This window comes from Leuresthes tenuis, unplaced genomic scaffold (assembly GCF_036924035.1).
Source record: "Leuresthes tenuis unplaced genomic scaffold, fLeuTen1.0.hap1 SCAF_9, whole genome shotgun sequence".
In the NCBI taxonomy this organism is placed as follows: domain Eukaryota; kingdom Metazoa; phylum Chordata; class Actinopteri; order Atheriniformes; family Atherinopsidae; genus Leuresthes; species Leuresthes tenuis.
Window position 1 is genome coordinate 31109094 of NW_027325363.1, and position 23247 is coordinate 31132340.

Genomic DNA, 23247 nt, shown 5'->3' on the forward strand with positions numbered 1-23247 from the left:
CCTGGTTTATGCAAAATATCTGTATCAATTTCAGCTCCCACAGAGAAATTGCTTCCACCCAAAAAGGTAAAAGGCATCAGAGGTCACCATCAAAAGGAAGAATAGAATAGAATAGAATAGAATAGAATAGAATAGAATAGAATTAAAAAAATACTTCATTCATCCCTACTGTGGAAAATTCAAATTGTCATGTAGAATTGTAGAATTGTCTCAATTAAAATATTTACAGTTATTGTATATTAGAACAAAAATGAATAATAAATATATTTGTGAAGAACATCTCAGTAGTCACTGTTAAAAAGCCTTATGGATGTGGGTACAAAGGACCTCCTGAACCTTTCAGTCCTGCAGCGCACTGATATGAGCCTTTCACTGCAGCTGTTCCTCTGTCCTGCCAGGATGCTGTGGAGAGGGTGTTTATTGTTCACCATCAAAGAATATAACTTCCTCCTCATCCACTGCTCCACCACAGTTCCCTGCCTATCACAGTACTGGCCTTTTTCACCAGTTTGTCCAGACGGCCACAGTTTTTGTCTGTAGCGGCACTCCCCCAGCAGACAACAGCATAGAACAGTGCACTCTCAATGACAGTGTGATAAGATATGCACTGCATATCACTGCAGACATTGAAGGACCTGAGCCGTCTCAGGAAGAAGAGACGGCTCTGTCCCTTCCTGTACACCGTATCTATGTTGGCAGACCACTCCAGTTTATTGTCCAGTACCACCCCCAGGTATTTGTAGGACTGCACAGTCTCTATCTCCTCTTCCTCAATGCAGACTGACTGGCATGGTGTTTTAGAGCTCCTGAAATCCACCACCATCTCCTTGGTCTCGGTGGTGTTCAGGAGAAGACAGTTCTTTTTGGTCCAGTCAGTAAAGGCCTCCACGAGGCTTCTGTCCACCACACACACATGCCGCAACAGCTGCATCATTAGAATACTTCTGTATGTGGCAGGACTCTGAGTTGTATCTAAAGTCAGATGTGTAGAGGGGGAAAAGAAAAGGAGCTAAAACAGTACCCTGTGGAGCCCCTGTACAGCATTCCAGTGTTCCAGAAACACATCTCCCCATCCTGACATACTGTGGTCTGGCAGTCAAATATTCTGTAATCCACAATGTCAGGGAGGGGGCCACCCCCATACCTAGAAGTTTGTCTCTCAGTATGGGAGGTCGTATGGTGTTGAAGGCACTGAAGAAGTCAAAGAACATGACTCTCACACATGAACCAGGCACATCTAAATAAGCATGTACAGAATCACGTCTTCGAGTCATATGCGTTTCTGGTAGGCAAACTGGAGAGCATCCTCAGCATCTCGTCTCAGCATTATGTGAGATTTCAAAGCCACCATTCTGTAGTCCTTCAGCTCCACCGGTTGCCCTAATTTGAGACAGGAAGTCTTCCACAGCAATGGGACTTTTTCCATCTGAAGGCTCATATTGAAGAGCCGCTGAAGAGGGAGAGCTAGCTGTCTTGCACAGTCCTTTAGAAGCCTTGGACACACTCTATCTGGGCCTGCGGTCTTCCCTGATCGAAGTCTCCTGAGCTTAGCTCCCACCTCCTCTATAGAAGACAGGCGGAGCTACTGAGGTTGCAGTGGAGGAATGGCGGCAGAAGTGATGTTGGTGTCAGTCGCAGAGATGGGGGTGGGGGTGTAGTTACTGTGAGATGAGTTTTTCGAAGGAGCAGTTGCAGAGGTGGAGGTACAGCTGGTCCGAGGAGGCCTGGTGATGGGAGCCGCTGCAGAGGTGGAGGTATAGCTGGTCCAAAGAGGCCTGGTGATGGAAGTCGCTTGTAGAGGTGGAGGTGCAACTGGGCAGAAGAGGCCTGGCGATGGGAGCTGCTGCAGAGGTGGAGGTACAGCTGGGCAGAGGAGGTCTGGTGGTTGGAGCCGCTGCAGAGGTGGAGGTACAGCTGAGTAGAGGAGGTCTGACAATGGGAGCCACTGCAGAGGTGGCGTTGCAGCTAGGCAGAGGAGGCAGTATCAAGGTAGCAACTGGAGTGGTGGAAGTGAAGGAAGCAGCAGTAGAGGTGGAAAAAGCCAAACTATCAAACCTGTTGTAATATTGGTTAAAGTATTGTTTTGGCTCTGTCCACATCACCTTCCACAGTTTTCAGTTTGTACCCAGTGATGGTCCTCATCCCCCTCCACACCTCCCTGGAGTTATTGTTCTCCACCTGTCTCTCTTTTTCTTGTATCCACCTGAGCTCGACAAAATATCTTTCTGAGCTCCTGTTGAACACTCCTCTGCTTTTCAGTATCCCCATCCTGGAACGCCCTCTTTTTCTGGTTCAGGTGCTCTTTGATGTCACTGGTGATCCATAGTTTATTATTAGGATAGTACCATACAGTCCTCAGTGGAATCACAGTGTCCCTACAGAAGTTAATGTAGTCTTTGATGGTGCTGACCCTCTTGTATTACACCCCAGTCTGTGACATCAAATCAGTCTCTCAGTGCATCCCTTGCCTCTGGTGACCACTTCCTGAAAGATCGTGGTAACAGGAAGTATTTGCATACAAGGTCTGTTTGTGGGAAGTGTAAAATATCAACAAGGAGGCAAAATGCAAGATAGTCAAGATCTTGCTTTGATCTGTTTTAATTAAAATTGTTGAAAAAAAGTATTGCCCCTAACAAAGTTCTAAATATTTTTAAGCATTTTGTTTTACCACAATTTTTCCAGAAAGGCTACTTTCCCGAAGGGCGTCCTGGAACGACTAATACCAGGAGGTTAGCAATGAATATTTTCGGTGCTGTAAGTTGTTGTCCCACAAAGGCCTGCACATCCCACCAGATCAATATCTGGTAGAGTTTGGAGGATAGATTAGATTACAATTAGGTGATTCTTTGTTGTGTTCTTTGAATCCCTCCGAAACAGTTAGACTGCCCGACTGTAGATATAGAAGGCTGGCACACCAATAAATGTGAGCCAGTCTTTTATATGAAAGTAAATAGCAAAGTCCAACACAAACTATCAAAGGTTTTGTTCTGTGCTATGAAGTACTAAACACTCTGATTTCCTGGTTTCTTATTAGATTTATCAATTTGATGGTAGATTTTCAATTCAATTCAATTCAATTTTATTTATATAGCGCCAGATTACAACAATTGTCATCTCAAGGCACTTAAGTAATATAGTCCAATTCAAGCCAATTGGAATTCAATTCATTGTAATCATAATCCAATTAATTCATATAGAGCTAATTAAAAAAATTAATATCCTAGCTAAGGAAACCAACAGATTGCACCGAAATGTGTCTTCAGTCCAATCTCCCGTCCTGAGCGTGCCTGTGGCAACTGTGGAAAGGAACGACTCCCTTTTAACAGGAAGAAACCTCTGGCAGAACCAGACTCAGGAAGGGTGGCCATCCGCCTCGACCAGCTGGGGTTTGAGAAGACAGAAAAGAGGGAAAAGAGGGGGGAAAAACACCATAACGCCATTCAAAGGATATCTGTTGGAACAGGGAAACATAGGTTAATAACCACAATAATGTCACATGTACATAAAATCAATTTTGAAATTAAACAGGGGGAAAAAGAGAGCAAAGTGAGGAAAGGTGTGACAGATGAGGTCCCCCAGCAGTCTAAGCCTATAGCAGCTTAACTATGGGATGTTTCAGGATTACCTGAGCCATCCCTAACTATAAGCTTTATCGAAAAGAAAAGTTTTAAGCCTAATCTTAAAAGTGGAAAGGGTGTCTGCTTCCCGGACATTTACTGGCAGCTTATTCCACAAGAGAGGGGCCTGATAACTGAAGGCTCTACCTCCCATTCTACTTTTAGAAACTCTGGGAACAACAAGTAAACCTGCAGTTTGGGAGCGAAGTGCTCTGTTAGGAAAATATTGTACAATGAGATCTTTAAGATATGATGGAGTTCGGTCAGTAAGAGCTTTATATGTGAGGAGAAGAATCTTAAATTCTATTCTGAATTTAACAGGGAGCCAATGAAGAGAAGCTAAAACTGGAGAAACATGATCTCTCCTGTTAGTTCTCATCAGAACTCTGGCTGCAGCATTTTGGATCAGCTGGAGGCTTTTCAGAGAATATGTGGGACAGCCCAATAATAAGGAATTACAGTAGTCCAATCTTGAAGTAACAAATGCATGAACTAGTTTCTCTGCATCACCTTGAGACAGGATGTTCCTGATTTTGGCAATATTACGAAGGTGAAAGAAGGCAGTCCTAGAAACCAGTTTTATATGTGCGTCAAATGATAAATTCTGGTCAAAAATAACTCCAAGGTTCCTCACTGTAGAACTAGAAGCCAAGGAAATACCATCTAGAGTAACTATATAACTAGACAATTTCTCCCTGAAGCGCTCAGGTCCAAAGAGAACAACTTCAGTTTTGTCTGAATTTAAAAGCAGACAGTTCTGAGTCATCCAGGTCTTTATGTCTTTAAGACAGGCTTGTAGCCTGACCAACCTGTAGGTTTCATCTGGTTTCATAGATAAGTACAGCTGAGTATCATCAGCATAACAATGGAAATTTATGCCATGCTGTCTGATAATGTTACCTAATGGAAGCATGTATAAAGTAAAAAGAATCGGTCCAAGCACAGAACCCTGAGGAACTCCATGACTTACTCCAACGTGTGAGGAAGATTCCTCATTTACAAGAACAAACTGGAATCTATCAGATAAATATGACTTAAACCAGCCTAATGCAGTTCCTTTAATCCCAATAACATGTTCAAGTCTCTGTAACAGAATGCTGTGATCGATCGTATCAAATGCAGCACTGAGATCCAACAGGACAAGCACAGAAACAAGTCCGCTATCAGAAGCTAACAGGAGATCATTGGTAACTTTCACCAGTGCCGTTTCTGTGCTATGATGCACTCTGAATCCTGACTGAAACTCTTCAAACAGATTATTTCTATGTAAATGATCACAAAGTTGAACTGCAACTATTTTTTCAAGAACTTTGGACAAAAAAGGGAGATTGGATATAGGTCGATAATTAGCCAACACTTCTGAATCAAGAGTAGGTTTTTTAAGTAAAGGTTTAATTACAGCAACCTTAAAAGTCTGAGGTACATATCCTATCAACAAAGACCGATTGATCAAATCCAATATGGAAGTGTCAATTAAGGGGAAAACCTCCTTGAACAGTCTGGTTGGGATTGGGTCTAACATACAAGTTGATGGTTTAGAAGAGACTATTGCTGTTGTTAGCTCAGAAAGATCAACTGGACAGAAGCTGTCTAAATACAATTCAGGTTCGAAAGATACTTCTAAAGCTGCTCTACTTGATGATACATCAGTGATAATAATGGGAAGGATTCCATTAATCTTCTCTCTGATAGAAACAATTTTATTGATGAAGAATCTCATGAAATCATCACTGCTGAGAGTTAAAGGAATACATGGCTCAACAGAGCTCGGAGTCTTTGTCAGTCTGGCAACAGTGCTGAAAAGAAACCTGGGATTATTCTTATTCTCTTCTATCAATAATGAATAATACGCAGTTCTAGCTTTACGAAGTGCTTTCTTATACGTTATTAAACTATCTTTCCAGACTAATTGAGACTCTTCTAAATTAGAGGAACGCCACTGTCTCTCCAGCTTTCTTGCAGTCTGCTTTAACGCACGCAGCTGTGAATTATACCAAGGAGCCAACCTCTTCTGACTGATTACCTTCCTTTTCAGAGGGGCAACATTGTCCAGTGTTGTACGCATTGAAGCTGTAGTGCTGTCAACAAGAGAGTCAAGTTCTACTGGAGTAAAATTTAGGTAGCCATCCTGTGTCATATCAGCACATGGCAGTGAAGAAAAGGATGATGAAATCAACTCTTTAAATCTGGTTACAGCATTCTCTGACAGACACCTTCTATATGTAGAATTCTTCTCAGAAACCGTGTAGTCAAGTAATGTAAATTCAAAAGTTATTAAAAAATGGTCAGACAAGACAGGGTTATGAGGGAACACTGTTAACTGTTCACTCTCAATGCCATAAGTCAGCACAAGGTCAAGGGTATGATTAAGGCAGTGAGTAGGTCTGTGAACACTTTGAGAAAATCCAATAGAGTCTAATATAGAATTAAAGTTAATATTTAGGCTGTCATTTTCAACATCTACATGAATATTAAAGTCACCCACTACAATGACTTTATCTGTACTCAGCACTAACTGGGATAAAAACTCTGAGAATTCAGACAGAAACTCAGAATAAGGGCCAGGTGGACGATACACAACAACAAACACAAGAGGTTTTTGTGATTTCCACTTTGGGTGGGAAAAACTGAGAATCATTCAAAAGAGCTAAAACTAATCTTGGGTCTAGGACTGATTAGTAACCCTGATCTGAAGATAGCTGCCACTCCTCCTCCTCTACCTGTGGTTCTAGGAACATGAACATTTAAATAGTCAGAGGGAGTTGATTCATTAATGCTAACATGATCCTCCTGCTGCAGCCAGGTTTCTGTAAGACAAAATATATCAATATGATGATCACAAATCAAATCATTCACTAACAGAGACTTCAAAGGGAGAGATCTAATATTCAGCAAACCACATTTAATAGTTTGATGTTTTTGTTCAGTTAAAGTTTTTGTTTTAAATTTTTTTTGCACAAGAGGATTTGCTCCTTTTGTGTTTTTTGATTGAGGGGGGGGCAGCATCAGGTGGGAAGCCGCAGAGAAGTGTGTAAGACTACAACTCTGCATCCTGGTCTCAACCCTGGGATGTCATGTTTTTGGATGACTAATAAATTCGTCCATATTTCTAGAAATGAGAGCCGCTCCTTCCAAAGTGGGATGGATGCCGTCTCTCCTCATCAGACCAGGTTTTCTCCAGAAAGATTGCCAATTATCTATGTAGCCCACGTTGTTTGCTGGACACCATCTAGACAACCAGCGATTGAATGAGGACATGCGGCTAAACATGTCATCACTGGTCAGATTTGGCAGGGGTCCAGAGAAAACTACGGAGTCCGACATTGTTTTGGCAAAATTACACACCGATGCAACATTAATTTTAGTGACCTCCGATTGGCGTAACCGGGTGTCATTACCGCCGACGTGAATAACTATTTTACCGTATTTACGTTTATCCTTAGCCAGCAGTTTTAAATAGGATTCTATGTCGCCCGCTCTGGCCCCTGGAATGCATTTGACTATGGTCGCTGGTGTCTCTAATGCCACGTTTCTGACTATAGAGCTGCCAATTACCAGGGTTTTCTCCTCAGCGGGTGTGTCGCTGAGTGGGGAAAATCTATTAGAAACGTGGACAGGTTGATGGTGAACCACGGGCTTGACTTTAGGACTATGACTCCTCTTCCTGACAGTCACCCAGCCACTCTTAAGTCCCGGCTGCTCGGGATCTGCTCGGGGACGACTAACAGAGCAAGCTACGCTAGGTGGCTCCGCACTGACTAAAGGGGCCTGGCTCGCTATCGGGTGGTTTTCAACAGTGCAGAGCCGAGTTTCCAATTCAGAAAGCCTTGCCTCCAAAACTACAAAAAGACTACATTTGTTACATGTACCATTACCACTAAAGGAGGCAGAGGAGTAACTAAACATCTGACACACGGAGCAGGTGAAAGCAGGAGATAGAGGAAGAGAACTGGTAGCCATGCTAAGCTAGAGAACCAGATACACCGCTAAAAAGTGAAAAATAAAGACTAAAGATCTGTAAGAGTGAGCGTTAGAATATAACAAGTATGGGATAGAGTTAACTATGCAAGATGTGTAAATTATAGGGAGAAATAAGGTGATTATTAGTAGTTCAAGGAGAGCGAGAACTGTCACAGTGCACACACACAAAGCAACAGGAAGTGATGCAATACGTCTTACCGCAAAGCAAAGCCGTCAGACCCAGGATGCCTCAACGCCATCAAGTTCAGCAGTCTAGATAACTTGTGTATTTTTTTAACAGATATTAAGAAATGCATCAAACTACATTGAATTAAATCGTATGTCCTGTTTGACCTATTGACTCATTTTGTATCACATATTTCTAAAACAGATCAAATTATCTCATTAGGACGAGATAGACATTTCTGTAAACCAGCTATGGAGTTTGACTGGCAAATCAATCTAAATAATGCAACACAAATACATTACAATTCTTTACATACATAAACATAGTATTTGTGTAAATACTTAGAAAAACTGTGATTTCAGTATTTTACATTTTGCTTTGTCTAAAGACAAGCAGGGTAATTTTTGTTTTCAGCCTCATTTACTTACTATGGGCAAGTACCAATTACTCTCACTCAGGTTGTAAAAGTTGACATCTTTAAAGGAACTCACTCAAGATAACTTTAATCATATTTTTCTTTATCTTGAATATGGCACTTTTAGTTACTGCACTGCACTTCGGTCTTTAATTAATCAAGTAGTTTCATACGTTTTAGCTAGTGATTCAAATTGTTTGTTTTTGTTTAAATGTATATAACTGCAGGCAGGCTATTTATTAATTACTATATGATAAACATGATAACACTATAGATCATAATGAACCTTCTGAGTTCAGTTTCAGGTCAGTTTTATTTATAAAGTGCCAAATCACAACAAATATCATCTCAAGATGATCTCAAATTTATAAAATTTCAAATTAGTCAAATTCATACAGAGACAATTTCTTTTTAAAAAGAAGCCTAGATAAGGAAACAAACAGATTGCATCTAAACTTCTCTTCGATCCAATCTCCTGTCCTGAGCATGCACGAGAGGACTGTCGAAAGAAAAAACTCCCTTTTAACAGGAAGAAACCTCCATCAGAACCAGAACCAAGAAGGGGGGCCATCTGTTTCAACTGGCTGGGGGTTGTGAGGATAGGAAAGAGGGGACAACAAGCACCATGACACCAGGCCAGGGAGACCTGCCGAGAAAGAGAAACACAAGTTAATGACAACAATAGTGTCATATGTCCATGGACAGTAAAAAGAGCAGAGTGAGTGGAGGTGCATCATGGGAGGTTCCTCAGCCTATAGCAGCATAACTATGAGATGTTTCGGGGTCACCTGAAACATCTTTATCAAAGTTTATCAAAATATCACATCTTTATCAAAATATCATAGTTTATCCTAATAATAAACTATGGATCACCAGTGACATATTCGAAGAAGCTTTATCAAAAAGGAAAGTTTGAAGCCTAATCTTAAAGGCAGAGAGGGTGTCTGATTCCTGAACCCAAACTGGCAGCTGGTTCCACAGAGAGGGGCCTGATAACTGAAGGCTCTGCCTCCCATTCTACTTTTAGAAACTCTGGGAACCACAAATAGACCTGCAAACTGTGTTCTCAGTAAAGGTTAATTAATTAAAACAATTTGCCATGATTGTAAATTATGAGTGTTAGCTTGATAAGGCAACAAAAAAAACATTTAGTCTTCATCAGCAGCTATTTTCTAAACTAAATGTTAATTCTGATGGAGGAGCTGTCAAAAGTAAGTTTTATCTTTGTGTGAGTTCATTTTCATACAATACTAACCTAAACTTAAAATAGTTGCAAAAAGGTAGAAATCAATCAGCAGAGTTCTGATGTGGTCAAGGGGAAAACGATGCAATGCAGCACAGAGGAAAAAGCGAGTAAACAACATTTTTTCCACTCAACATACCGTTTGTTAACCAAAGCTATTTGCAGAACGACAACCTGCTGCTACTACTAATGAGCATTATTTAAGCAAATACATACAACACAGCCCAAGTAGTTACACCAGCTGCATTCACACTGCTCCCCTAAACAACCACATATAAACTAACAAATATGAGATAATTAGACCCAGCTGTTTGTATATCCAGCATTAGCTAATACTTCTCTGTCTTCATTAGAGGTTATCATCACTACTTTTACTACTTAATACTATGCATGCTAATCAATTTTAATTAATGACTGCAGGTGTGTGTGTGTTTGGGGGGGACGGGGGGTGCGTGCACGAGAATACACTTCACCCTATAAGTTATTACTGCAGTAGCCCTAACCTCCCATAAACTCTCACTCTGTCTCTCTCTCTCCCTTTCTCTCTCTCTCTCTCTCTGTCACACACACACACCTCCACTTATGTTGAGTATAATAAAGCTTCCAACAGCCTGTTAGTTTAGTGAGGGAGTGGGCCTCGTGTGAAGTAGCTTATTGACGATCTGTCAGAAAGTCATTTTTAGATGTGGACATGTGCGTCAGCCTCAAGTCTGCCCTCTCATCACTCTCTAAATCTGCATGTGTGGGAAAGTCCAGCTTACCTCATGGGTCAGAGGTATGAGAGTCCACCTGCTGCTTTTTAGAATCTGGGAAGTGGGATCAACACATGAAACTTATGGGCACTCATTCATGGATGGGATGTTTTACTTGGTGCTGGGTGTTTTAAACACCAACTTGGGAAATCAAGATTTATGTTCACACTGCATCTGTATGGTCTGCAGATATTCAACTTGGATGTTTTCTAATAAATCTGAACAAAGAAAATGTGACATTACACTAATTTTTATTCAATACCAATCTTAGCCACGTGGACCCAAAACAAAGTCTGGAGTGCAGCTTGGTTTTTATCCAGCTTGGTTATGCAGAAAGCACAATGAGGACGAAGGGGCAAGGAAAGAAAAGCTGAGTAGCTGAATGTAATGAGCCAAGTCTAAAGGCATATTCTTATTCTGAGGTGTTTAGAAGTGGCTATGCATACAACTAACTTTGTCCATCTGCAATACTATGTTGGAATAGAAGTTTCTTTTCCAGGAAAAAAAAAAAAAACAAGACAACATGGTCACAAAATCCAAGTTCCTTATTCATGAAGCTCTGAATCAAGCACAGAGAAAAGTAACAGGATATAAAGACAGATGTTCTTTATACTGCTGATATGTAATTTTACCATCTAGCCACTAATAGTACTGCAACAAGTACCTTTACTAAAGTACCCTACTAAATCCCAGCCAAATTTTTTAATTCGATAACTGAGTTGAGCTGAATATGTGAGCAGTGCCAGCGGGATGACACAAACATGGTGTTGTGTAAAAGTCTGCTTCCCTGCCAATATGTTTCTCCTAACATTAACCAAAAAGTTTTTCTTACCACCAGTTGCTACATAAAAAATTATTGCAAAAGGAAGGAAACTAACTTGTAACACCTGAGCACCACACTCCTGAGCAACAGAATGTTTTGAATGTTTACTTAAACAGCCCACAGCATCAGATGTTGTTGCTGAATAAATGTCAATGACGTCATCCCAGTAGACGAGTTTGTAGAAAGCCCTCTATAAGCCCCCCGATAGCCGCCAATAACAACAACATTGCAGCTATGAGCTAACAGTGCAATAGTAAGCGTTCATTCATTAATTCGTCTTTAAGTACTGGTGAAATAAAGACAGATAACGCCTTATTTAGAGGCTGCATTGTCTTAGCCCGTTCTCTCCCATTATATGGATATACGCAGATCTCGAGGAATCTAAATATTTTTAGAAGGACGCCGACTTTCACCAAACTGTCCTTGGTGAGTAGATAAACGTAGTTCATGCCAGAAATAAGGTCTAGGTTTAAAAATACCGGAGTTCCCCTTTAATAGTAGCACAAGCATAATAGTATCATAATGTGACCACGCAACATTGGGAATCACACAACAAATCTGTCAAAATTTCACCATAATAAGCCGTAGTAAGAACAATTGCTTTTCATTAAATAAATAAATTAACAAATTAATTAATAAATAGATAAATGTGCCATGACCTTTTTGAATTATCACAGACTTTAGATTTAGACACTTCAGTCATAATGTTTACATGATAGTGGAATAAATAAATCAAATTATTTTGTTAGTCCAACTAAAGCCAGACTTTTGAAATACTTTTATACAGTATTACAACATTTTTTAAAAGTTGGACAGATGTACCAGGATAATTCACTTGGAAATTAAATTACTTCAACTATTCAATCAATGGGCCTCAAATTTGCCTAAATGCTTTGTAGAGACTCCAGATATCCTGACTGTAATTTGACTGTATCTGTCCAATTCACTGCATAACATAATATCATGCTTTCAGCCAACTAAACAGTTTGTTGATTGTTTTCTCTGTGACATAATTCAGGTCAACCACAATAAACCAGAACATATTTCAGATTAAATGCTTACAAGCTAAAAGGTGTCATATCATCAGCTATCATAGCACACATACTCACCCTGTTCATGTAAATGGATCAGCAACTGTCAATGCCAATAATGTTTTAAATTTTGGTTAATTTCCTTCATTTTCCATTCTACTGCCAGGTCTCTAAATTATGGAGGAATAGGAGCTATTATCGGACATGAGCTAACACATGGATATGATGACTGGGGTAAGAATGACAACCCCATAATCCATCCACATTTTTCTTACCATTTTATACTTCTGTATGGATTCCCTGTTGCTTCTTCCCTTATTATATTAAATATTTGGGCCAAATGGGAGTCAAAGGCTCCTTTGAACCACAAACTATAACTTTGATTTGCAGTCAAAAGTGGCACCCATTTAGATTCATCATGATTTGATGAGGATACGACATTACTGCCACCCCCTTACCAAACTACTAGGGCAACTTATGACTGGTAGAGTGATGCATAACTAACTTACTTGCAAGATAGTAACAGATATTTATTCAACAAATGTTTTGAGCCAAACAAGTTCTGTTAAACAAGATGCATCCACTTGAGTCAACCATAGATTTGACAATAGTTGGAGCTCCTATGATTTGACTCCTGCAGCTACCAAAAACCAGGGAAAATTGAATTGGCTGTTCCTTGGACCATGAAGCAAAGTTATAGGTTGTGCTGTCTTCATGCTAACACTCATTCCCCCTGCCCTTTCGCCCCTCATCTTAGTGATGCAATGGTTCATGTCCGTAGGGGGCCAGTACGATCGCCATGGAAACCTCAAACAGTGGTGGACCGAGGAGTCCTACAGAAAGTTCCAGAGGAAGGCTGAATGTATCGTCAAGCTCTACGATAACTTCACTGTGTATAACCAAAGGGTGAGCTTATATACACACACATTTTCATACTTGCTGTGAAAACTAACATTGTTCTGAATCACAGAGGCAGAAATGTTCTAATATGCTCCAAAATATGTTTTGAGCTTGCTACCATTACAAACTAATAATAAAACTTGCTACCACGAGAACTAATATTCTGAAAATATTAGTTTCTCCTGCATTAGTTTTGATCATTTTAAATTAATTTCATGGAAAAGTATTTTGATAGTTGCATTAGAGAGCATTACGTTACGTCTTGGTGGAAAGTACACTTGATGTGCATCATTTTTTGCACTTTTCAAATATAAAGGAAGATAATGACATGAAATCTGCTTTATCAGTTTTTTACTTTATTTGATTTGACTTTTTTGCCAGGGGTCAGACAAGTGGACTGATGCCACTCTCATTCTGTAAAGTGAATATGAAGCTAACCAGCAGAATATGAGCTACACAAACTTAACTTAGCATAAAGACTGGATATAAAGTTACAGGTAACTTGCTGCAATATAAGGAAGTCAATCTGTCCCAAAACTGATCTGACACTTAGACTACTATAAAACCACATTATCCATCCATTATCCATCAAAGGTTGCTAGAAACTTGGGTGTCATGATTGATGACCAACTAAGCTTCAAAGTTCATGTTACCTCAATTGCTCGTTCATGCCGCTTTGCATTGCTAAATATAAGAAAGATCAGACCATACCAAACCCAACATGCCACCCAGCTCCTGGTGCAGTCCATGGTCATCTCCCGCCTTGACTACCACAATGTTTTCCTAACTGGTCTCCCAGCCTGTGCTGTGAAACCTCTGCAGATGGTCCAGAACGCGGCGGCGCATCTGGTCTTCGATCAGCCTAGAAGAGCACACGTCACCCCTCTGTTCATTGAACTCCACTGGCTACCCTTAGCCACCCGCATCAAATTCAAGTCACTGATGTTAGCCTACAAAGTGCTTAATGGAACGACTCCCATCTACTTGAACTGTCACAACTTGGCCCCTCCGTCCATCGCAGGATTGTCCTCTAGCAGTGCCTACACTACGCCGAAGACAATCCATACTCTTTTCATGTGTCGTTCCACAATGGTGGAATGACCTACCGAGCACTACCATAACAGGGGCGTCCCTGTCTATTTTCAAGAAACTCTTGAAAACCCAGCTCTTCAGAGAGCATCTCCTATCCTAGCACTTACCTTGTACTTCCCTACCCCCTCTATCTCTGCACTTTATCTTTCTGTACTTCCCTCTATGCCTGCACCCTATCTCTACTCTGTCACCTCTGACAGAGTCAGAGTTTATGTAGTTTATTGTTAGCTTTTTATATAGCTTGTTATATCTTCATTTGTAAGTCGCTTTGGATAAAAGCGTCTGCTATATGCATAAACATAAACATTTTCCATACCGGCTTGGACGAGAGACAGGGTACACCTTGGGCAGGTTGCCAGTCCATCAAAGAGACAATGAGACAAACAACCATGCATGCTGACACCCACTCCTAGGAGCAATTTAAGATTAAGACTTTTATTGTGTATTTTGTGATACACAAAATAAATTAAATAACTCCTCTGCATTTAACCCATCCAGGTTGTCACCTGTTGAACACACACACACATGCACAGGGTCTCACATACATGGAGACAGATGCCACATACACTAGAGCGGTGGGCAGCCATTCACAGGGCCCAGGGAGCGCAAAACTGTCAGGTCAGACATCAAAAGTCAAAGTTAGTGATAAAGGAGGAGAGGAACCAAGAGAGAGTGAGGAATCGGAAGCAACAGAGAAGAGAATTGCAACGGATGGGGGTATGGTGCTTTGCTCAAGGGCACCTCAGCTGTGGCAAGGAGGTGGACTGCCACCCCTCCAGCTGCCAGTTTACCAATCTTTGAGCAGTTAGAGTGGGAATTGAACCACCAGCCTTCAGGTTATTGGACAACCCACTCTCACCACTGAGCCATGGCTGCTCCATTTTAGAATCACCAATCAACCTGTTGGTGTCTTGCCATTGTCCAAAAACATATGTCATGTCGACACACCAGATAGAACCCATGCATACACGGGGAGAACATGTCAACTCCACACAGAAAGATCCCAGCCGAGATTCAAACCTGGAATCTTGCAACCACCACATCACCATGCAGCCCAAAACCGCTTATGCTCTCATTTGTAAGGATTAAAGAGTCAAAATATAAATGTATGTTGACCTTTAGTATTCTTACTGAGTGTACTTCCTTCTTTGAACATGCAGGTGAGCTCCTTCACCTTGTTTTCCAGTCTTAGCTAAGCTAACCTGGCTGCAATTTACAGTTATTATGCTCAAAAAGCAATAAGCAGCCTAGTCTCATAAGAAAAAATGTAGTGGTCTGTTTGTCCATACATCTAAAATTAGTTTCATAATTCAGGATTCAAAATTATGAGGTGGCAACGTATGTGTTGGCTGTTGTTTTATATAGGGGAACCCTCAACCTAATCCTCTCTGTGTGTGTAGGTGAATGGCCGTCTAACACTGGGGGAGAACATAGCAGATATGGGAGGACTAAAGTTATCATACTTTGTAAGTAATAACTGATCAGTGTTAAAATCCATCTACCAGATCTTTCTATCGAAGCCTCTGTCACAAAATCCTTCCCCTGTATTCTTCATAATCTGCTTAATTTTTCTAAATGTACAGAGCAGAAGTACCCTGGAAACTAACACACTTTTACTTTTTATGTCACTTTTTACAATTTAATTTTATATGAACATTTGTATTTCCTAGGACAGCACACCATCTTGGATGCTGTATGATTTATTTCCACTCTAAACTTATAACTGGTCTTCTATGAAGTTAGGAGTGTTTTGTGCATGTAGATCCACATTAAATAAACTACGAGAGTCATAATTCATTTTAGTGATGTCAGTCTGTTGAAGTAAACATAACAAATCGGTTTCATTAAACATCCTTAGTTTAAAAGAAAATTGGATACTTAAGGCATGAGGTGAGGGTCATCATTTGTTTTGTATCACTATTCACTCCATTAACACACCTTTATTTCTCCTCTCAGGCATATCAGAAGTGGGTGAGGGAACATGGTCCTGAGAGGCCTCTGCCTGGCCTCAAATACACTCATGAACAGCTGCTCTTCATTGCTTTTGCACAGGTATGGAAGTCTCTCAACAGAAATCACACCACTGTCTGTCATTACATCTACATATTAAATCCTTTTCACTGCCACTCTCAGCTGGAGTGGCTGATCATAAAGGGCAGGTTGGAGTTACATGATGCCAACATTAGCTGATAGATACATTAACGACTGAAGAGATCAGAAAAGCAGAGTTATAAAGACAGAATAGTGTCTCCAAACACTAGACCACCCCTGATCCTTGTAACTATTAAGACTCATCATTGAAATTCAATGGTTTTATTCAAATTCATGGCTTGACGAAAAAGTGGCAAAATCTAGAAACATAGTTTCAACATGGAGTGTTTCAGTCCATTTTTTAAACTCTTGCCAGAGGGAACTGATCTGAAATTCAGGATATGTGTGTGCATTCATCTACAATGTCAAATATCTGTGAGAGCAAAACGCTTGAGGCAACTGATCCACATCCGCCTAAATTAATGCACTCACGTCAACAAACCTGCACAGCAGGCTAACAGACATGCTTTTTAAATTGAATGACTTTTTTGTGGCTTAACGTCTATACAAGAAAATCAACAACCAAGTATTTGTCTACTGCCTAGGCCAGGGATTCCCAAAGTGTGGTGCCGCCAGGGGGTGTGCGAGATGAAAAATGTAATGGTGGTCTGATAATTACACAATTGCAGTGTTTTTTCCCCACACAATAAAGATGTGTAAATAAATATTTCCTTAGTAAAATTTTAAATCAAAAACTGTCATTTTAATAAAATAAATGCAGGCTATTCAAAATACTCTTCATCTTAAAATGACGCAAGTTATCTTCTTCTTTGCACTGTATATGCACACCTAGCTTGTGGCCTCTACGTCATTCATTCTCGCAAATAGGCTCAATTGGCTGAAATTAGGGAAACTGTCAGGTGAGACATCGAAAGTCAAAGTTAATGATGAAGGAGGAGAGGAACCAAACGAGTGTAAGGAATCGGATGCAACAGAGGAGAAAATTGCAACGGTTCCGGGAGAGGAAAACAAGCAGGAGTCAGAAAATGCATTGTGTAGCTATCTGGAGTAAGATGTGCTGTATGAGTGTGTGAGTGAATGTGGCACGTAGTGTTAAAGTGCTTTGAGTGGCCATCTACACTAGACAAGAGCTATACAAGTACAGTCCATTTACTGTTTATATTCAAATTAGAGATGAATGGTTCTAAGAAAATGTTGCGGATTCCCTTTCTGTCACCATTTCAGTCAGATGTTTGCATAATAATTTTACGCATGATAAAAAGCAGTATTTATTTCAACTAAACTTTGATGTGGGATGGTTTGTGAAATCTGAGACATCTACAGGTCTTCTGAGCATCTAGTAATTCATCTAATATTAGTTTTGTCTGTAGCAGACATTTGTGGAAGCATTTCCAAATTCTTTACATGTAAGTAGAGGATGAATGAAACACTTCAAGTCAAGCATCAGAATTACGGTAATAGATTTTCTGCAGAGTAAAGGCCCTTAAGTTACACATTATTAAACTTGACATTACTACACTATTGATATTAATGTTTTTATTGCACTTTATTGATGTACAGAGCCACTTAAACTATTTTTTTGAAACACTGGTTTATTCTTATGTTGCAAATTCTATGAATACAGCTCCAAAGACAAATATGGAGCATAAAAAGCACAAGGCATCTTTCTACATTGCAGGAGCCAATTTAACAATAGTATAATAAAATAATAAGTATTGTGCAAGTAACTTAAAATAGTACTTTCCCACAGAGGGCGCCCCACTTCTCAGGTGGTGTTTTCCACTAGATGGAGTTGTACAGTTCGACTTTGCACAGCTTTCCTGGTTTTCCGTTACAGACAGTATCCGCTCACTGGGGATGTGATCAGCTTTTATCAACACAGCGTGTGTAAAGTTGCAGTGTGTTGCTGTGTGTACTGTGATTTGGCAGATGCTTTTATACAAAGCAACTTACAAATGAGGAGTATAGATATAGGTTATTACGCTGACTGAGTGGTTTGAATACATTTTGGGAGAGGTTATTAATGACTCAGTTCAACTCCTGTCAGCAGAGAAACAAGGATCAATCTGTTAACCCACTCTCTGGGTTAATAAATATGTTCATGTTGATAATAATATATGTGCACAAATGAGATATCTGTAATTTATGTTGTAAATTGAGTGCCGGACTTTCAAAGAACTTCGTGGAACAAGGAAGTGTGTTGGTGTGTGTGCTGCTGTAGAGACATTGTTCACACCTACAAGTGGTGGTGATCCTCTGACCAGCCAGTGCTTTTCAGAGCCTCCATGTCATCTTATAGTATCTCTTCAGCTTGCTTAGAAACTTGGCTGAAATAAGTATCAGATAGTACCATTTGTGTGGTATGACATATAATGGAAAACCAAAAAAAAAATTTGCTAAGCTGCATTGTACTTGATTCCTTGTGATGGAAAAGCACCATAACCTGTTTTATGTTACTGTCGATCACTGTTATGGTAATATTATCTTTTCAGAACTGGTGTATGAAGAGAAGATCTCAATCCATCTACTTGCAACTGCTAACTGACAAACATGCACCAGAGCACTACAGGTACTCAGTGTACACACACAATGAACTGAAAAGGTCTTCAGTGTTATACAGTGTCATACTATCCACATTTTAAAAGAGTTGGGATATTGTATTAAATATGAAGAAAAACAGATCATGTTCACATATGGCTTTTTTTCATTGCATAATAGAGGTTTAACCTGCAATTGTGAATGAAACGTTGAACTGTGTTCCCAGACGATGAGTTCCTGAGCCCATGCAGAGATTTCCAGGACAGAATTGTCTGTTTTTAATGCAGTGCTGCCTGAGGGCCTTAGGATCACATACATCCAGTATTATTGCTCACAGATATTTCTCCAGATTCTCTGACTCTTTTGATGATACTATGGACTGTAGATGATGGAATATTTCTTCACTCTTCTTCATCTTCGCTATTCTATATTGAAGAATATTATTCTGAAATTGTTTCACCATCTGTACAGAAATTTTATTTTATTCTTTTTAAATTACTGAACCTCTGCCAACATCCCAGCCTCCCATATTTGTACATGATGTATATTTTAGGCTTAAAAATATGAGAGACACCTGAGGGACTGTAATCCATGACAATGTTTAGTTGTCATGGTTTGGTTGGATGGTTTAGACCGTTAAACCTCACAGTGAATGCTGTTGTCAAGATGTCAAAACGTCAAAATGTCAAAAACGTTTATGCGGATATTGTGTTCAACTCTTTTAACTATCTTTGCACCACTTTTTGAGTATTTTTGTTTCTGTTTCCTTCCTCTATAGGGTGATTGGCAGCGTTTCCCAGTTTGATGAGTTTGCCCGTGTTTTCCACTGTCCAAAGGGTTCCCCAATGAACCCCGTGGACAAATGTTCCGTTTGGTGACCTCTCTGCTGGCCTGGTGACACTTTTTTTTTTCCAAGCTCCCACAAGGCACACCCTCCCTCTCCTACATCACACATTCTCCAGAGCCAACAGAATAATTACTTTTACAGTCAACTAAATGACTAACATCAATATTAATCGGTATATTTCTACATTCACTGTCCATCAGTGACTCAGTCTGTACTGATCAAAGCATTGGTCACATGATCATTGATTGTGTATATTATTATATAATTTGATTATAAGTATTTTTCTATGTTTGCATTTATTTTTAAATCATCTATTTTTCTATTTAGCAGATATCTAACTAACATGTGGAATGCATGTGCAGTTTTGTTTTTTAATTAAGCATCATGTTTCCTTATTTGTTTCTTCACTTTATAGCATCTTCTGAAAAAAAGAAAATAAACAAAAACCTCTATCTTGTAAACTGAAAAAAAGGCCCAAATTTAAAATGACCTGTGATCAGTATACTTTTGCCTGCCAAAAGATTTGCATTTGCTGAGTTTGGTACTTGAGTTTGATTTGTGCTGCACTGCTGCACTCTTCTGGCTGCAGAGAACAGTGTTCAACTGTTTTGACTGTTGTGTTGTTTGCCTGCATTGGTCTCTTGTTACTGTGAGTGTTTGTATGGTTTTTAAGATCTCTCAACTTTTTAAAACATAAAAGAAGAAAGACTCAAGGGGGATATTTTTCTCAGGATTCACAGCAAGTGCTGCACCAAACGGAGGATCCTTGTGTCTCCAATAAATGTATCTCCAATAAATTCTTTAGCCCACACAGAAAAATACACAGAGAAAAACATAAAAATACTCTGTTCTCCTTGGAACTTATTAGAGCAGAGGCTAAACTGAAATTTAACCAGACAATCTGATTTGAGTTGTCTCTGTTGGAACCTTGAAGTTATCTCAGAGATGAAGTCTGACCTGAAACAAACTTGGATCATGTGGAAGTGTGGGCTCACAATATACAGTTAACTCACCTCATCACAGAAGTCAACACCATGTACATTAAAGTGCTACTATGACAGTGCTCCTTTAAAAAAATGAATAAATTTGTATGAAGAATCTGTTGGTACAAAAACATGAGAATCTTTGTACAGTTGAGTATATCAGCTGTAATGTTTGTTGAAACGTGTGCATGTTTCCGTCCTGACCAACATTACAGTCTGATCATTAAATATAAACATCATACACACAAACACATCCAACTGTACAGCTGCTAGTTTACATGTGGCTGCTGTCTGTTCCACTCTGTTGGTCACTGTTTAATGTTTGAATAAATATGATGAATCACTGTGTGTTGAGGTGTGTCTGTAAGCACCATGATTGTACTTTCATCTATGTTCTCGCAGTCTTGGGTTTTTCAGCAATGTGAATCAGCCCTCTATGAGCATCACAGAAGTGGAAATGGGCTTTTCTAAGGGCACTGATACAGCCCCATAACATCACAGAGCTTGGCTTTTGTACTGGTTGCTGACAACAGTCTGGATGCTCATTTTGCTCTTTGGTCCAGAGCACACGGCATCCATTTTTTTCAACAAAGATCTGGAATATTGATTGGTCTGACCACAGTTCACGTTTCCACTGTGTGATGGTCCATCCCAGATGTCTCCAAGCTCAGAGAAGGGGACGCCGCCTCTGGACAAGGTTAACATAAGGCTTCTTTTCTGCATAGTAAAGTTTGAAGTGGCATTTGTGAATGGAACTCTGTATTGTCGTGCTTGACAAAGGTTTCCCACAGTAATACCTTGTCCATGTGGTTCTATCAGCTATTGATGAATGACAGTTCTTGATGCGGTGCCATCTGAGGGATCAGAGATCACACACTGAAATTTCTTCAGATTCCTTTAAAGCTTTAATGATATTCTGCTCTGAAGAGGGCGAAATAGGCAAATCCCTTTCAATCTTTCTTTGAGGAACATTGTTTTTAAACACTTCACAGATTTATTCACATTTTTGGATAAACTTGGGATCCTCTGCCCATCTTTGCTCCAGAGACTCAGCCTTTCATGGAGGCTGCTTTACAGCCAAATCATGGTTACTATCCCCTGTAAACATCAACTGTTTGCAATTACTTTTTTTGTTTATTTATTTTTTTATTTTTTTTACTTTATCAGTATATCAACTCTTTTGGAATGTACCGCAGGCCTGAAATGCAAAAATAAATTAACATTAACAAATCAAGTTATGCTAATTAGACAAAACAATAAATTTCTTGCGTTCATACATTCATTCAGCCTGCTGTGAGTAAAATTCAATTAAAAGCCATAAAATCAACCAAGTGTTCTCATGGCAATGTTGTCTGCACTTTTCTCATGCCATTTGTATTTCAAGCTTGACAACATGGCAAATGATCAGGGTTCGAGTACAGTATGGTGGAGGGTCTCCTTCTATCACACTACATACCATCAAAATGACTGTACATACCATGAAATGGTTAGGGTTAGGGCTAAAGTACAGGTCGAGACATAATTTCCTCGAAATGTGTAGCGTGAAATGACACGCAAAAGTACAAACAAGAGAGGAGATGGAATAAACTCAATTGAATCAAAGTTAATTGGCTACAGATTATGCTAAAACACCCCCTTTTTCGAAACCCACCCAACCTCGGCAGGTAATTACACAGTGACCACCGGTTGATGAGGACACAAACAAGTAGATTTTAAACTGCATTATTTGTTCTTTCTGTAACCTTCCTCTTAATCATACCGGTTAATGAAACGAGAAAAAGGGGAATTCGGTGAGATTTAAAAAATTTACATTTACAGTTAATAAATACTTTAAAAAACATATTAATGGTTCAGATAATAAACAGACTCTGCAGCAGCCTTCAGACCACAAAGGTGAGACCGTTTTATTTCAATGGGGTATGACATCAGCATAGAGAGACTGAATTTGATAATTAAGTAAAAACATCAAAATTTTCTTTGAGACACTTCAAGCCAATTTATCTGACCAAATCACTTATTTGAAATGCGAAAATTTCCTTTTCCCTTAATAATTGGTAAGGGCTTTATTTGAAGAAAATGATAAAAATGTGACCTGAGGGGTGTTCCACAAAAATAGCTAGAGAAAGCCAGGCTGTATCGGGAAAGCCTCTCTTAGACTAACACCATCTCCCAATTAAGCCTCAAGTCGTCCCATTAGGACATTTCAGCTGCATCTAAGCGAGGCTGATTCAAGCGACACTTACAAAGCCTCACTATGTGAGAGTGCCCACTGACTAGTGGATAGTGGAAAAAAGAAGATGGCAGAAAAGGAGAGCAAAACAAGAGCTGTAATTTTCTTGGCAGCTGGATAAAAAATGCTGACGGAGCTGTATAATGATTTTAAAAGTGTGATCACCAGAAAAGGTAATATAGCTGCGATTTTAAAAAGCGAGAGAAACGGCCGTAATCAATTGCCAACAGACTAAATGCGTAAGTTATACAAGTTTCATACCATCGTCAATTGCTACGTGTTTATTTCAGTGTCCTCGTGTATTTATGCTCTCCTCTTTGTGTTATACATTTTTTGTATTAAGCATGCTAAATTGTCTCTGTATGAGATGTATTGCACAAATATACACAACAGGAGCAATCTTAACAGCCAAGAGCATACCTAGCAGCAGGTGAAAGTATTGTACAAGAACATATTTCAGAGTTGCCTTTGTCCAAAAAATGTGCTGAGATGTAAATAAGTTGAATATTACCTCCCCAAAAAAAGACAGAAGCCTCTGCCACTGGTGGGGGTCCTTCACCTGAAAAGCTCACACCAG

General features: G+C 39.7%; 1 protein-coding gene across 2 annotated transcripts in view; it reads left to right on the forward strand.

Annotated features, from left to right (window-relative positions):
• LOC140314699 (endothelin-converting enzyme-like 1) overlaps window positions 1-20783 on the forward strand; it is a 94174-nt gene extending 73391 nt beyond the window's left edge. Inside the window, exons 13-18 of one of the 2 annotated variants that reach the window (XM_072393043.1) lie at window positions 12195-12262; window positions 12786-12934; window positions 15421-15486; window positions 15977-16072; window positions 18565-18641; window positions 19389-20783. In XM_072393043.1, the coding sequence (XP_072249144.1) occupies window positions 12195-12262; window positions 12786-12934; window positions 15421-15486; window positions 15977-16072; window positions 18565-18641; window positions 19389-19488 (556 nt within the window). In that variant the 3' untranslated portion in view covers window positions 19489-20783. The remainder of the gene's footprint in view (window positions 1-12194; window positions 12263-12785; window positions 12935-15420; window positions 15487-15976; window positions 16073-18564; window positions 18642-19388) is intronic. The other variant, XM_072393044.1, reaches the window with a different exon arrangement.
• The last annotated feature ends 2464 nt before the right edge of the window (window positions 20784-23247 follow it).